The sequence below is a fragment of the Ailuropoda melanoleuca genome, chromosome 1 (genome assembly GCF_002007445.2).
Source record: "Ailuropoda melanoleuca isolate Jingjing chromosome 1, ASM200744v2, whole genome shotgun sequence".
NCBI lineage: Eukaryota > Metazoa > Chordata > Mammalia > Carnivora > Ursidae > Ailuropoda > Ailuropoda melanoleuca.
Window position 1 is genome coordinate 156,080,134 of NC_048218.1, and position 16,514 is coordinate 156,096,647.

General features: G+C 36.5%; 1 protein-coding gene across 1 annotated transcript in view; it reads left to right on the forward strand.

Annotated features, from left to right (window-relative positions):
- The first annotated feature begins 8,860 nt into the window (after positions 1 to 8,860).
- AHR (aryl hydrocarbon receptor) overlaps positions 8,861 to 16,514 on the forward strand; it is a 46,914-nt gene continuing 39,260 nt past the window's right edge. The window contains exon 1 of the mRNA XM_034668768.1: positions 8,861 to 9,596. Coding sequence (XP_034524659.1) covers positions 9,532 to 9,596 — 65 coding nt within the window. The 5' untranslated portion in view covers positions 8,861 to 9,531. The remainder of the gene's footprint in view (positions 9,597 to 16,514) is intronic.

Here is a 16,514-nt window from a genome sequence, read left to right on the forward strand (position 1 = left end):
TGTTATATTAAGTATATAAATCCAGCTCAGTTAATACATACTGATTAAGCACTTAACATTTCGCCAGCACGTTCTTCAATTATGCGGGAAATATGGCTTATTAACAACAAAAATCATAAATAAGAAAAATATAAGTTAATGTGAAGAACACATGGCACAAGCCAGTAATTTATGAAATTAATGGATTCAGTTTGTGTTAGTGGAGAGTAGGTTTTCCAACTAAACACGCTGCTGAAGAGAGAAGTATAAATTTGTCATATTCAGGAAATCATAAGACAATTGGTCTGATTGAAGTGGAGGGCATATGTTAGGGAATTGGAATGTACAATTAGATAAGAAAGTAAAGTTAGTGAGGTTTCTTAGGATGGCTATTTAAAATTGATTTGATGGAAAAGAAAAAATTACAGGTTATCGAGAAGGGAAATGGCGTATGTATTCAGAACAAACTATTTTCGGAACAAAGTTCATGGTAGTATTTAAGATAAAATGGGGATTTCTTAGATAAATCTAAAACTTAGGAGCTAATTAAGGGTAAAATTAGGAACTAATTATTATTATTTTATTCCTTGAGAAAGTATGAGAACACAGAGCAAAATTCTTTCAAATCTGCTCAAAATCTTGACAGACTTGGAGTTATGTCTCTCAGTACTTTTCCACTTATGGAATTAGCCTAAGTGCTTCTAATTATTACCATCAGAAAAATATAACATTAACAGGAAAATACGAAATTGAAGTGAAAACTATTGATTTCAGTTATTAGAAAGGCATCATTCAAACTCAGGGACATTCTTAGGAACAGAGATTTATAGTATCTAGCTATCTATTAAATATGCAATTGCTTTTTTCTGTGTTATTTGCCAAACAGGACCAACACTTCACAAAATGTGTTTATACCAATATTATTTGAGTAGAATTAATGACAGGAAAATACCATGAGATAATTTTAACAGCTGTTGGTCATATCATGTCTACCCATCTTTCAAAAAAGAGGAAATGGTATTGAATATACTTCGGTGGTATATTTTGGTCTTCTCAACCACGCACATGGTATGAATGAAATTTGCTTACGTGTGTATCAACTAGGGTTCAGTGCAGGAAACACTATAAGGCCCAGGAACGTTAAGTAGACAGAAATTTAATGGAGGGAATTAAAAGCTTGCAAAATAATTGGAAAGGCTAGATATAGAGACTGTAGGCTGGGCATCCAGGAACGTTTCCAGAACACTGCAGAATTGACCTATTAGGGGAACTACTATTCCTTCTTTAGTCAGAAAGGTGAAGAATCCAGATGTCACCTCAGAATTTATTGAGTTCAGAAAAAAACACCGTAGCTACCAGTAAGGAATCAAAGAGACCACCACTGCGGCCACCACAACAGCCTCTCGAATCCCACAAAATAAGAACTTGGATGCTGGAACCTATCATACAGAAATCGTGCCTTCACCATCTCGCTTACTGGCAGAAAACAAAGCAAGCAGCGGGAAGATGACCTTCACTTGACTTCTGCCTTCCAAATCTCAACAAGTGCATCTAATTGGCTGAACCTAATTTGCATTTGCAACTTCAATTGCACGGGAATCTGGGAACTCCGCAGTCCAGAAATGCACACTAAAAAGTGGAGGATAGTTGCCAGTTGGCCACACCCACAATACTGCGATTCAACGACTTTAGAAATTTCTCATCCAAGGTCACAGAACTAGCGAGCGTTAGAGCAACAAACTTGAATGCAAAGATTTTGGCGACTTGCCCAGTGCTCTTTCCAGTACATCAGTCTACAGCACTGATTACTCTCTGAAGACATTTGCCAAAGGAGACATATTTTCAAATCTTGTGCTAATTATATTTTTCACCGAAGCATTAATTCAGGCATCTGTGAATATTGTTACCTTTTAGTCTTATGTCAAATCTCGTTCTTCTTGCAAACTCAGACTTAATCTTATTTTACAGTACTTACAGTTAAACCAACACTGCAAGGGTTTAATACCTTTGAGTATTTTTCTCAGCAGGCTTGCCGCTTAATCCATTTAATGTCAGAACAACACAGACCTTCTTATTAAAATGGGGGAAAGGACATTATTAGAGATTACATTAGTGGCTTTCTTTCTGCAGGGTAAGACTAGCCAGTATGGTAATATTTGTGCCTATCTTTATTTTAATTTGTGTTTTCTGCTAACCACATAAGAAAACCATTGAAAAAGAAAAGATTTGGGATGTCAAATCTTCTTGAATTTTAATCATACATAAAAACAGAAGAATAAAAATCCTCTTAAAGAAATCTTCCTAAGTTTGTACTTCAATATTAAAATTAAAAATAGAGAACATGTAAATAAAATATTTGGATAGATGGAAAATTTATAATGCATCAGTAATATCTCATTATCAATTAAATCATAACTTTCATTCCAAATGCTTTTTAAAGGAACTTTGGGAATGTATTTTTATTTGCACAATTAATGATCTAAGTACAGAAATTCCTTACCTATACATTAAAAGAACATAAATTACTATATATATGTCTGTTTAGACTTAACAATACTATGTTAAAATGAAAAGAAGGTGTTAAGTTCACGTTACTACATAAAAAATTCAGTTCTTGCGAATTTAATGTGTAACTCTGACATATTCAACAATAACTAAAAAGTCAAAGTTTGCATTTTATATCTTTCGTCTACTTTCTGTATACAGTGAAGGCACTTCAGCAGGATTCAGATTACTGTTTTTACTAATATAGATATGTGTTGACTTTACTTTTTTGGTGATGGTGGTGGTGGTGGTGATTTGCTTCAAAGAATCATGTGAAAAGTTGGCAGAAATCTGAGTGCTCTTGAAATCTTAGTTTAAGTCATATGGAAAAACACAATATCCAATAAATTAAATATTTGAAAATCCTGGTTTCTGAAGATAAAGATTGTTTACATCATAAAATAATCTAGTTGGCATTTCTTTAAATACTAATGAATTCCAAAATAATTGTTTGATATCCGTGCTCTTTTTTAGAAACACCTTTGCTTTACGTGATTCTTTATTTATTGACTCAGATAATCAGAAAGGATTCAACCCAAAGCAGGGACTGAAAGAATTTAAGAGATTTGTTCAAAACTGGGAATGAACTGAATCCTTCCAATCCATTTCCATCAGGATTCCTTGCCTCTGTAAAGGCATATGGGAAGTCGATCTACGTTCAGGCAGGAAAGAAACTCAACTAAAGTTTAAAGTTTTACAAGGGAAATTCTTCCACCCTGCCTTAAGAGGGAAGGGTGGAGAACCTGGGGTTATACAGGACACTCCACCCTCAGCTACATCCCCTTAATTAATTATGTAACCAGATCTCCTTTATCATTATCAACTTACATTCAGGTAATAGCAGATTTTTACTGTGCTTGGTACAGGGTTTGACTAAAAAGGGTCCTAAGACCCTTGCTTATCATACTTATTCTGCTAGCATTAATGTGAAAAGATTTAGCTTGGTATACAAGGTAACATTTTCCCCCAAAGATTTGTTAAAAACCTATTATTTTAACATGTAAGCCTACAGATATAAATCCTGACTATTGATGCATTATAAAGTCTTATATAATTCAGGGAGTATATGCAAGAAAATGGATAAAGAAGAAATTTCAAATTTATAGCATAAGAACAAGTAAAAAAGTATTTGTAAGGTATTAGAAATTTAGAATAAACTAGGATTAGAATAGAAATAAAACTCTTATCATTTTAGCATGTATAACTAACGAATACAGTAAAATGAATGATTTGTAGTTAGCACAAACCAGCTAAATTCTTGAAATGCACAACTAATAACATATACTCCTCAGCCCTCAGATGCTACAAAATGGGGACTTTAGGCTTCTATGTTTGTTCTCACACTGAAGTGCAGAAATTGCATGTGAGTTTTTTTTTTTTTCCACTTATCTTCCATCTGTTTCCTGGAATATCAAGGGTGAGAGCAAGATCTAAAGCTTTATCTTAGCAAGAGCTGGGTGATTAATATATCAGTCCTGGCTTCATCTTTCACTGAAACAGTTATTAGTCTTCAAATAATTATTTTGTTTCTAAATTCTAAACTTGAGGGTAAAAGGTTGTTTTTTTTTTCTTACTTTTTCTTTTATTGTGAAAATCTTCAATATATGGAAAAGTTGAAAGAATAATATAACAAATACCTATATACCTGTCACGGTTGTATATGTGAAAGGATAAATATGCATATCTGTGTATATGTGTGTGTGTGTGTAATTTTTTTTCTAGACCATTCTTGGATAAGTTATAGACACCAGGCTATTTCACACTTAAATGTTATAGCATGCATTTCCTGAGAATAAGGATCTTCTCCTACATAACCACAATACAGCTATTATCCCTAAAAATCTTGATGCCTAGGCCACAACCTACATCATGAAATCAAAATCTTTGTAAAGAAACCCTAGACATTAGTGGTTTTTAAAGCTTCCAGATGATTAATTACAATGTACAACAAAAGTTGAGAACCACTGTCTACAGATGAGTAAATCCAAGTTGAACATTTTCAAGAAAGAAAACACTGTTTTTTATTTTTAATATGCATAAGAATGTGCCAGTCTTTAAAGTTCAGCAGGTCTAAATTACAGATTTTAGATCAGAGTGGCACAATAATTTACATTTTCTTAAGTTTTCCTTAGCATGTTTAATATAATTTTAAAAATATCTCTTTAATATAAATGAATTTGATCTTCATTTTAATTTCTTCTATATGATCATTTAAAATGCATAAAATATGTATCATTATAGAAATCCCAGATATATTTATCTGTAAAGTTAAATGGCTTTAAACAAAAAATATTTATACATTTGCATTATTTAATAAATGTTTCATAAATCAGATATGAATCTTAGCATGTGAAACATAAAACTTCTTCATAACCTATCCTGTAATCAAATTTCACATTTATTAAGTTCCAACAAGCAAAAGTCAAAATCTAAATGGAATGCATGTTAAAAATAAATAAATGGAAGATATGTCAGTGTTTTAAGAATGTTCTTGCATGTGCTAAAACTCTTAATGTTTCTTATGATAAAACACCCCTAAGTAAAGAAAAATAATTTTGACTCATAACAAATTATTCCTACATTTTATTGTAGTTTTCTTGTTAGTGTCAAGATTAGCACTGGCCCGAAATGTATTTCAAAAATTTTTCAACACTTGTTAATTACTTTCTGTTTTTGGTTTCTGCCTATGACGTTGTTGTGGAATATCCAAGCAAGGAAAGCAGGCATTAAGCATTTAGAAATAGCCATTAGATATTTATGTCTGCTCTTTAGCATTAGAGTCAAAACAAGTGATGCATAAACTGATTTAGTACATTTCATATATCTCTTTGCTAAAAGGAGTTTTAAGCTACACAATAAATATATTAAATTTCAATATGCATTTTTTACCCCTGAAGTTCTTATCCCAGGCAGAAATTATTTGTTTACACATTATACATTTTAGGTAGAATGGTGATGGACAGGAATACAGAGATAAAGAAATAGAAGAGAAGGTAAGATAGAGACAATGAAGTCCCCTGCATGCACTGTCATCTTTGGGGAACTTATTCCCTCCTTTGCCTTAAACTGAAAGCTAACTGTCCCTGAGGCTATCATCTGCCAAATGGTGCCTAATTATTTTCGCTCATCATACATCCAGGATATAGGGTCCATGTCCGCTAGTTCCCTGTTGCCATTTTCCAGATTACTTTTACTTCCTAGACTTGTAAAATTAAAACAAAAACCATCAGCCACAAAACACACCTGGTTTCTTTGTAGATCCTGCTAGAATACCCACCTCATCACATCTCCTTAGTCTTCCTGATCAAAAATTACCAGCCTACTACATCTCACTCACTGTCTTCCTTTCCCCCAGTTTCTGTGGAGTAGTGCTGCTCAAACTTTATGTGTACTTGAATTACCTGAAATATCTTGTTAAATTCAGATTCTGACTCAGTAAGGACAGCCAGACAGTCTGCCTTTCTTATAACTCCCTAATAAGCTGTGGGCCACTATGAAGAGTAAAGCCCTAGAGGAGCTATTTCTGCTATTACCTAATCTACTGTATACTCCTAATCCCCCTGTTCTGCTGTGGCACTCATTCCTTTCTGCCTTTACTATTTTTAATATCTCTTGTTCCTTCACTGCTCCTTGTCTTTCTTACACAATCTCAATCTCGCTCCTCTCTCTCTCAACTGCTTGTGTATCACCCATTAAAACACACACACACACACACACACACACACACACACACACACAATTTAACCCTTTAGTCCCCTCCTACCTACCAGCCTAGGTCTCTCCCTTTCACAGCCAAACTTTTAAAAAAGGGAAAAAAAAAAAAGAATTGTCTGTGTTTGCTTGTCATTTCTTCACCGCTAATCCAATTCTGCGTCCATCAATATAATGTTCACTGCTGACATAATGTTCACTAACATCACCAATGACTCCATGTTGAGAAGCCAACAGACATTTTCAGTTCTCATCTTATGTGAACCTATCAACAGCATTCAATACTGTGAACCACTCCTGACATTTGTTCTCCATGACATGATGATCTGTTTATTTTCCTGTTACCATTCTAGTGACTCTTTTTCAATTGTTTTTTTTAGGTCCATCAACTTCTATTTAACTATATTGAAATTCTTTGTGGCCTAGTCCTTCTTTCCTAGAATGTATTTGTATCCTAAAACCCCCATGCTCTGTCAACTAAATGCAAATGACTTCTAAAGTTTTATCTCCAGCTTATATGACTTGAGTTACAAACTTGTATATTCTATATCCTATCTGACATCTTCCCTTAGATATCTCAAAGGTACCTCAAACCTAAGAGATCCATGCTAAATTAATAATTTCCCAAAAGTACATGCCACATCACATAGCCAGATACATAGTTCAGAAAACTATTATTAATTTTCTGACACATCCTCTTCCCTCACTGTCATATGTCCACTCTATCCTCCAAGATCTCCCAAATATCTATGGAATCTATCAGTTTTCTTCAGCTCCACCATCATTTCCACCCTAGTATCAATAATTGTCGTCTCCGGGGTAGTCTGTAGCAAATGGTTTTCTAAGGAGTATTACTTCCATCCGTTCCATTCTGCCCCTCCTTCTTTAATCTGTTCTACACCCTATAGATATGATGGTATTTTTTAAACACAAATTTCACCATTGATGTCCTGAGCTTGTTTCAGTACCTCATACCTGCCAAGCTCCTTCCCACTAAAGGGATGTTGCTTGTACTGTTTTACTGGCTTGGAATGCTCTTCCCCTCTTTTCTCCTAGGTAATCCTGTCTCTCCTTCAGACCTCAACTCAATTGCCATTTTTTGGGAAAGCTTATCTTTGCTTTAATGACTACATCAAATTTACCTAACAGGTTACAATATTACGATATTCCTTGACACCATGGTACATTTCTATTTTTGTTCACCATTAGTTCCCCAGTACTAGCACTATTCCTGACACATAGGTGTTACCCTCAAAATATCTCTTGATGAATTAGTGTATGGAGAGGATAATATCAGTTTAAGAATCCCAAATAGTATGCCATTTGAGTTGGGCTCTCTATCTCTGAATTATTGAAGAGTAAGATGGAGGGAGATAAGTTAGGGATATTGCAAAGAATAAAATGTAATCGCATTTGCTGTAATAATTAGAAGTAGAAGGGGAGTTGAAGATGTTTCATAGGTGATCTGGAGAATGGTAAAGCCAATGATAAAGCAGTTTCAGCTAAACAATAAGTTCAGTTTATTGATGCATTGAATTTGAGGTTACAAATTCACCAGATGGAAATGGCTTGAAGACATATCAAATTGTAGGAACGGATATGGTGAGAGGTATCATCTAGACATCCTAGTCTGGGTGCCCTTCTGTTCCTGACAAGCAAACATATTTGTCTGTCTGTATTCACTATCCTGGTTATCAGCATACAAAGAGTCAGAAATCTTAGAGACATTTGAGATCGATGTCTTCTATTTCCTTAACCCTTTCTATCATCATCTATTTGCTCTTTCTTCTCTCTGTCCTACTGCCACTTCCCTGGACTTTCACCTGGACTATTTGAACAACTCTTGTATTACTCCCCCTGCATCCAGGCTTGCTCTCCTGTAATCCAGTTTGCACTCTCCTCCCAGAGTGACTTTTCCGAAACAGCACACTGTCGCTTTCCTGCTGAATATCTTTAAAAGGCTTCCATGGACTGCAGGATAAAATCTAGACCCTTCATCAAGACTTTGTGATTTGATTCTAGAATTCCTGAACTTCACTTCCAGCTCCTCTCTCCAATCATACCAGACCAATTATTATCTCCAAATGCTCCGTGATTTCTTTCCTCCATGCTTCCTTTTCCATCCCACTGAAATCTGACTATAGAGTAACGAAGTTATTGTGGCTGGAGAAAAGATATTATATTGTCTAGTATGGAGACAAAAAAAAAAAAAAAGGCCAAGGAAACTCTTAGCCTTCAAGTTCAACTCATATGTGGCCTCCAGAATGAAGTCTTCCCCTCTAGGAAAATATTTAGAGTCCCATTGGTTATCTGCCAGCTCACTGTAATTCTTAGCCAAAAGTTAGCTGAGTCACTCTCACATAGGTGAAGTTAAGCTCACTATTTGGCATGTCTGTCCTTGAGCTACTCTAGCTACAAAGAGTTTGGCTACTACGTAATCTGTTGTCACACCTCTTTTCTGGACTGGAAATGTTTCCACAGAATCCTCCCCTTGACCTCAAGAAGATGGCTACTGGAAGGGGGGGGGCGCGTCGTTACGACTTCCGTCATCACGCGCAGGGAGGGTGGGGCCCTCAAGGGAATGGACTGGAGGGGCGGGACCAAGTAGGACTGGGCGGGGCTACGGTATGCTGGGCGGAGCCGGAGAGGGGTCGGGGGCGCTTCTGCTATTCAGCCGGTGTGTGCCGCGGCGAGAGGCTTCACAGGGAGAGTCCGTTCGACGCTCGGTCCCGAAAACGTGACCAGGACCACTGTCTCAGACCAGAGGCAGCCGCGTAGCCGAGCGGAAGCTGGTGGCACCGGAGTGCGGACCGGAGTCCGAGTTCTGCAGGCGGGAAGCACCCGGGATAGGGGAAGCCCCAGGAGCAGCGCGGCGGCGCCTCCCTGACCCAAGGGGCCACGGCGACGGTCACGGGGCGCGGCGCCACAGCGCGCGACCCAGGCCAGGATTCCAAACAGGCGGCCCAGGCTCCTCCTCCACCCGGGCCGCCTCACCTGCGGACAGCGCTGCGCCGCCTTCGCGGGTATAGACGGCACCTGCGCCGCTTCGCTCACTGGTCTCCGCCCCTCGCACCTTAGCTCCAGGCCCGGGCAGCGCACCCGGACGCGCGGGGCTGCTGGAGCCCCAGCTCGGGGCGTGCGGCGTCTTTGCCACCGCCCGGGGAGGACGCAGGTGGAGCAGGCGTGACTTCGTGGAAGCCGTCGCCGGCCGCTGCAGTCCTCCTGGTCGCTGCCGGGTCCCGGGCACCGGGCAGTCTGAGCCCGCTCCCGGGGAGGAGCCACCGCCGGCTGGGCACCATGAACAGTAGCAGCGCCCACATCACCTACGCCAGTCGCAAGCGGCGGAAGCCGGTGCAGAAAACGTGAGTGTCCGGAGCGCGTCCCCTGCGCGGGTGCGGGAGGTGGCCCTACCCCGCCCCCAAATCCTCGCTGTCCAGAGATTAGGTTCATTCCCGACACAGTCTGTGGAATCGAGATTTGGAGGCCAGTGGAGAGACCCAGGCCTTGGATTTTTTTCATTTTTAGTTATTGCATTTAAAAAAATTGTAGCCCCCCCCCCACCGTCCCCGGCGCACACGCACCGTCTCGCACCCCCATCCTTCTGCACCTGTGTTCTCTTTTCTATGGTCTTAATTTGTTGACAGGTCTAGCCTGCCCTGTGGGGCTGGTGATTAGTTAACATAAAACCTCCTTGAAATCCCCTTCCACTTTTAATATCCTCATGGGTTAGGTTAAAGGACGGTTATTATTCTCATTCCTTGGTAGGGCCAGATGTTTTAAAGAGCTGAACACGTGCGGTCTGCAGGAAAGGCTCTGAGTTCCTGTGAAGATATTTTTTGGTCCCTGCAACCGGCTTTCTGCTGCGCTCCTATTTACTTATTTGGCAGTAATTTTGTAACGCTCAGCGTGATCATATCGGTAAAATATATAGAGGTGGTAGCGGGGATGAGTGAATGTAGTGGACGGGATACAATGGGGGATTTGTATGTTCAGCCACCCTTTTGGGGAACTTTCTTACGCTTTTGAGGTGGTTTTAGGGTCTGTGAGTTGAAAGATTTGGAGCTGGAATTATTGAACAGACGTTTGGATCCTTAGCATCTTTCCTTAATTACCTTTTCCCCCTACTTCAAAGTTTTGTCAATTCTAATAGAATGATTAGAAACTTAGATATTTTGTTTGTTTTGGTGAGATATTTCTGTAAGATGGTAAATACTTTAAAACAATGTTTCAGAAAAAAAATCTGTGCTTGACACAGATTGACTGCTGTGAGTTGTCTGTATTCATGTGTTTATTACTAATGATGATTTTTGAGTTATTTAACATTTTTCAGATTTTCATAAATCATTTTAAGAACACAGACGTTTACTCAGCACAAATCAGAAGTGTACATTTTGCTTAAAACTCAATTTAGGTCATTAATCCAGATCGGAAAAATAACAGTTTAAAGTTTGGGTTTGGAACCAGTAACTAGATTTTTCATTATTTTCATTAGGTTTCATTATTCTGGAGTTTTAATTTCCTTTTAGAATTTCAGTTATGGCAGTTCTTAAGATTTAGAGTTAGCATTAACAGAGGATATTAACCTATAAATACACTGATTAAAATTTGGAAGTCCTATCCTGCAGTATAGCTGACATTAGGAATATTGCCTAGTCAGCAGTTTTCTGTCTTGGCAATTCTGTGGCATGCGTTTTGTGGAGTGTTTTCTTGTATAAAAATGTCTTTGCCTAACTTAACCTTGTCCTTGATGGTTATTTAAAATTGAGAGGTATCCCAAATGCCTGTTCTATGTATTTATTAATACAGTAGTACACTTAGCATAATATGAAAAAGAGATATCAGGGGTTTTATGGGTATGGTTAGAAAACTTGAACATCTCGCTGATGAATTTTAAGGTTTAGTCATGGTAACAAAGGATCTAGATGACTTTTTAAAAAAAAAATCAAAAGCCTTAGTATTGTATTCATTATAAAGTTTAACAACTTTGGCTTTAATTAACATTTTATTAAAGATCTTCCCTTTAAATGTATTACATTTTTTATTTATATGAGATGTACCTTTCATTATTTTATCTTAGCATTTTAATATTCTTCCTAAAACTTTTTAACATATTTGTATTTAATCTTTCATAATACAGTATAAAGCATTTTCCACAGTCACCTTCATTTTTTTTTAGTTAGTATAGGTGTTTATCAGATCTTTGTTGAGCACCATGCATTGCTTCTAGTCATATGAATACCTTAAAATGTCACTACATTGCTCCCTAAGAAAAGCCTGGTTCTGGCATTTACAGAATCACATGAAATTGATTATAAATTTTTTCCTGAATGAAAAATGGTTTACTTCATAATGCAGTTAATCAACGTGTGTTTTAGGAATGTGGCCATTAAACCTAGCATTAATTTTAATATGAATTTTTAATTACTAGTTTTTAACCAATGAGGTCTAAAATATGCCAGCATTGTCAGAAAAATACATCCAGTCTGAGCTGAAAATGCTATTGAGATCTATTTAATTTTAATCCCTTAAGTGAGAGTCATTTTCTTTAAAGAAAAAAATGTTCTATCGTAATTATAGAACTGTTACTAAGACAGTCATTTTAATATACAGTTCCATAAAATTTTGGAGTCAAGTAGGTGATAACTTTAACCTGAAGCTCTTCCAGTCCATCTTCAACTGAATTTATTAAACAATATAAACTCCCCCTAGTGGCAAGTCTAACATTAAAAATTATCTCATTGTAGGAAATACAACTTAAATGTGTTAAATTTAATGCCACTAAAGTATCTTGTACATAGTAGATGCTCAGTAAATGTTTCCTTTCTTTTTGGAGTAATTAAGTTAGGAAATTAAAGTATCCGAACCAACCTTTCACCAGACCCATGTTCCTAAAGGAATTTTCAAAAGATACCCTTAGCAATGGATTCTTTTGTGACTTTCCTTAAAGTGTTGCTCTATATGTAATAACCCTGCTTTGAAGACAGACATTTTTTTTTTACTTAAATTTTGTTCCTGTTTGATTTCTTTGGAGATGAAAGTGTTTTCATTTGCTTTCTTTGCTTAGTTAATATGCTTAATTTGTCTCATGAAGATAGGTGAAAAGCACACTATTGAATTAAACAGAATCTTTTTTTCTAATAATAACTTTGTATATATTTTTATAGCTTCTAAAATTTTTTTTTACTACAGAGAAAGTTTTAGTGGTACTTCAATTTACTGTATTTCTAGAAAGTTATTACTGATTGTTGGTAAATAATAGGTGTTGAGTAAATAATATCTACACTTAAAAAAGATAATCACAGTAATGGTGGTCAGAATAGCCATCATGCAATGTCAGAACTGGTAATAACTTCTCAGTTTTAGATGATCCTGTTTCCTTTATTGACATACTAATAATGTTATGTAATATAAAAGAGTGGTCTTTCTTGCTATATTAGCTAAATTGCTGTCCTATTTAAGTCCAGTGAACTTCATTTATGTAATACTTAGTAGAATAAAATTATGTATTGTTTTACTAAAAGTGTTTTATATAAATGTACTATGATACCATTCTAAATAACTTTTAAAAATAAAAGGACAAGTCTTTTGAATTACATAATTATTGCTTCACCATCATTTTTCTTTCAGATAGTTTAACTTTGTACATAGTGACTGTAGAGACTCTTACATATTGGGACTATGAAATGAGTAAGTGAGTGTTCAGTTATCAGCATTTATGAAAAATAAATAGCAAAAAGAAGATAAAGTGAGAAATAAATTGAAAGAGTATTGGTCTAAACTAAAGGATGAGGTCTAGTTTCCTTGCTTTTGTAGATCTGAGCAAGTGTTTAACCAATAAAGCAGGATAGTCAACACCTACGCTGCCAGTTTCACAACTAAAATTAACAGAACAAAAGCTTTTTATAAACTGTAAAGGTTGTTAATGATATAAATGAAACAGAAACATGAAGTCTATTCTTTAAATAATTTTAGCTTACATTATCACAGAACAATCAGTTCTCCTGTAAGAGGCAGTATATGATTACGTTCTCAGTTATGGTTAGGAAAATGTGTTACCCCGCTGACAGACAAACTTACATAGTATGTGCTTAGCATTGTGTATAATTAGGACAATTACTTAGAAGTAAATACCATGCAAATCTCTAACAATAGTACCTCTCTACTTCCATGCTTCTTTTAAAATGGATTTTTTTGCACAGTGGTTTAATTCTCAAAATCTACTGTTTGTTAGTACTTACGGCGATATTTGTGTGCAGTGTTTTATATGCATCATTTTATTTTATTTGTGTAATGGTAGTATGAAAGGTATAATTACTTGTTTTGTAGCTGGAGATCTGAGGTTCAGATTTAGTATTGTCAGGTAGTAAATGAAAAACCTGAGTTTGAATATCAGATTTCAGGTCTTATTGCTCACAGTATTGCTCAGGTGAGCTCAGTGATATATATGGCACACCTGTATATTAGGGATTTCCTGAATGTCCACTGTTTCTCCTTAAATGATGAGTGTTCTGAAATAAATGATTTACCATTTCCCAGACTTGTGTTTAACTCCACATTTGCATTCAAGCTCTTTCCTCTTAGTCTTTTCCTAGAATCTTCTTGATGTACTATCTCCCTCCCTTCCTTTAAAATACTGTTTTCAATGGCTGCATAATATTCCATTATGTGAATATTCCATGATTTATTTAACTGTTTTTCTTTTGGGGGTAAATTCTGCTATTTCCAACCTTTTAATACTTTATTATTTCAGGGAATACCCTTGAGATACATGAGTTTCTATGCAAATCTTAGTTTCCTTAGGAAAAATTCCTGTATGTGGAATTTGGAAGTTCAAAGGTATGTATGTATACTTTCAAGGTGAAGCAAAATATTATGCTCTGAAACATAGTGTCAAATTCCTCCACAGAGAATTTATTCCTATTGGTAGTATGTGAGAGTGCCTACGTCCTTGCATTTTTGCTTTATAATGTGAATTGCTAATTTCATAGCCAAAAAAAGAGGAGGGGTAGGTAATTGAACATAAATGTTGGGATTCTGAGTCTGTATGTGTGTGTATGTTGTAGTCCTAGTAGTAGTAATAGTGTATCTGCAGATTTTTCTGCTTGAGGTATCCTTTACATGTTGTTTTGCTTTGTCTTATATTTTTCAATTTTTTGTTGGCTTTTTTCCCCTTTTTTTGATTGATTTTTTTTGGAGAAAGTATTCCTATTAAATACCACATCCACGGTTAAGAAAGTCAGTAATATGTGTATCATGCTTTCTTCTTTTTAGCATATTAGGTATTATCTGTTGATGTTTTATTATGATAGTTATTAGTGTTTTTTCATCTCTCCTTTACCCTCACCTTTTTTCACCCTCCCAATATTTATCACTGTTTTAGATTAAATACACTTTTGGTGTTTCATTATTTTTTAACTGTAAGTGTTATTTACTGCTGAGCTAAGTGATATGCTATGATTACATTTTCCTTCTTCCTGTTCTATGTTATCATTGATTTTGTTTCTATTTTTCATCTTATTATTACCTGGCTTTAGCTCTCTCTTCGGTTTATTGGAGACAGACTGTTACTGTCTCTTGTTTTCCTTGTCTGGCATGACTTCCTTGAAGAGAAGGGTCTTTGTGGAGAGTTATGTGCTCTGCGGTCATGAAACCGGAAGTGACTTACCTGTCTTTTCAGATCTGATTTACATGTCACATCTTCATGACACCTGCCCCTGTTATTCTACCTGCTCCTACTTTCCTCAACTCTTGGGCATCACTTTTATGGCAACTGGATTATTGTATGATACATTGTGTTTGATTTTGCCTTGTTCTAATGCACCTCCACCTGGTAAAAAAAAAACGTTAAGTTCTTGAAGGTTAGGTCAGTCTTTTATTTGTCCTCGTAGCAACAAGAGCTTCCTGGTATCATGCACACAGGTATTTGAGCATTATTTACTAACTTAACAATTGACCGCCACTTAAACTTTTCATTTTAGTGATTTTGGCATGGTAGATACATTTTATGTAGGTTCCAAGGGAAATACTTAAAAAAGTAATATAAGAAGAAATAAGCGTAGGGGCACCTGGGTAGCGCAGTCTTTGAGCATCTGCCTTCGGCTTAGGGCGTGATCCTGGCATTTCGGGATCAAGTCCCACATCAGGCTCCTCTGCTGGGAGCCTGCTTCTTCCTCTCCCACTCCCCTGCTGTGTTTCCTCTCTCGCTGGCTGTCTCTCTGTCACATAAATAAATAAAATCCTTTTAAAAAAAAAAAAGAGAGAGATAAGGGTAAAAATGAATATTTTTAATGACTTTTTTCAGGATTTTGGAAGTAACCATGATTTCTAAGGCATATTTCATGTTCTGGTTTTCACCTTTCAAGTCCTAGAGACTATAAACTATTTGTACCTTATTGCCTCTCCCTTAGTAGAGCAAAAAGGGGGAGAGGAAAGTACTTATCACAGCTATAGAGTGACAGCAAGAGAGTGATTGAAGAATCCTGACTCATTAAAAGTAGCTTCCAGCTAGAATTCTGCCAAGTTTTTATAGATGTTTTCCGCCTCATCTAGGGAAGTAAAATATTCACCTGTATTCAGCCTGCCAATGAAATTTGACTTCATTTGTGTTACAGATCACCTCTCTAACATCATATTAATCATATAATTTGTGACTTTACACATTCAACATTTACATTCAGAGATAAATAAGGGGTGGAAATGATGAATGAATAGCTTGAGTATAGGCAGTATGGTACAGAGATTTATGGAAGAATATTTCAATTTCCTAGCTGTTGGCTTGAGTGAAGAGTAGTACCGTATCACATGGAGAGGAGGGGGTGCCTAGGTTCTGGAAAATATGAATGAGAGGACATTCAGGTACAAGCACTGGAAGTAAAGATAATTTTTTAGTAAGTGGAATGAAACATTTGGCAGTAGATTAAATCACTGAGAGGAAAACGCTGCTAGAGCAGACTCAGTACTACAATAGATAATCTCTGTTAGAAAATGTTGCTTTAATCTCAGAGGATTACTGAAACTGTATCTTTGCATGTCATTTGAGATTTTATGGTAAATGTCCTATAAAAACAAACTTTTATAGTTAAGGTAATTTTTATGACTAAACTGGGTTAAAATTTTAATTTTGCTGTCAACACTGGGCACAAGTGACGCCTGTAAGGCATTCTACATGGGATAAGAAAAGGCTTTAAATATAGCGCTCAGACTGCCATTGGACATGCTGTTGGGCTAGTGAACAGCAGTACTTGTAGCGTGCAGGCCTTCTAAAACAGAAGCACAGCAGG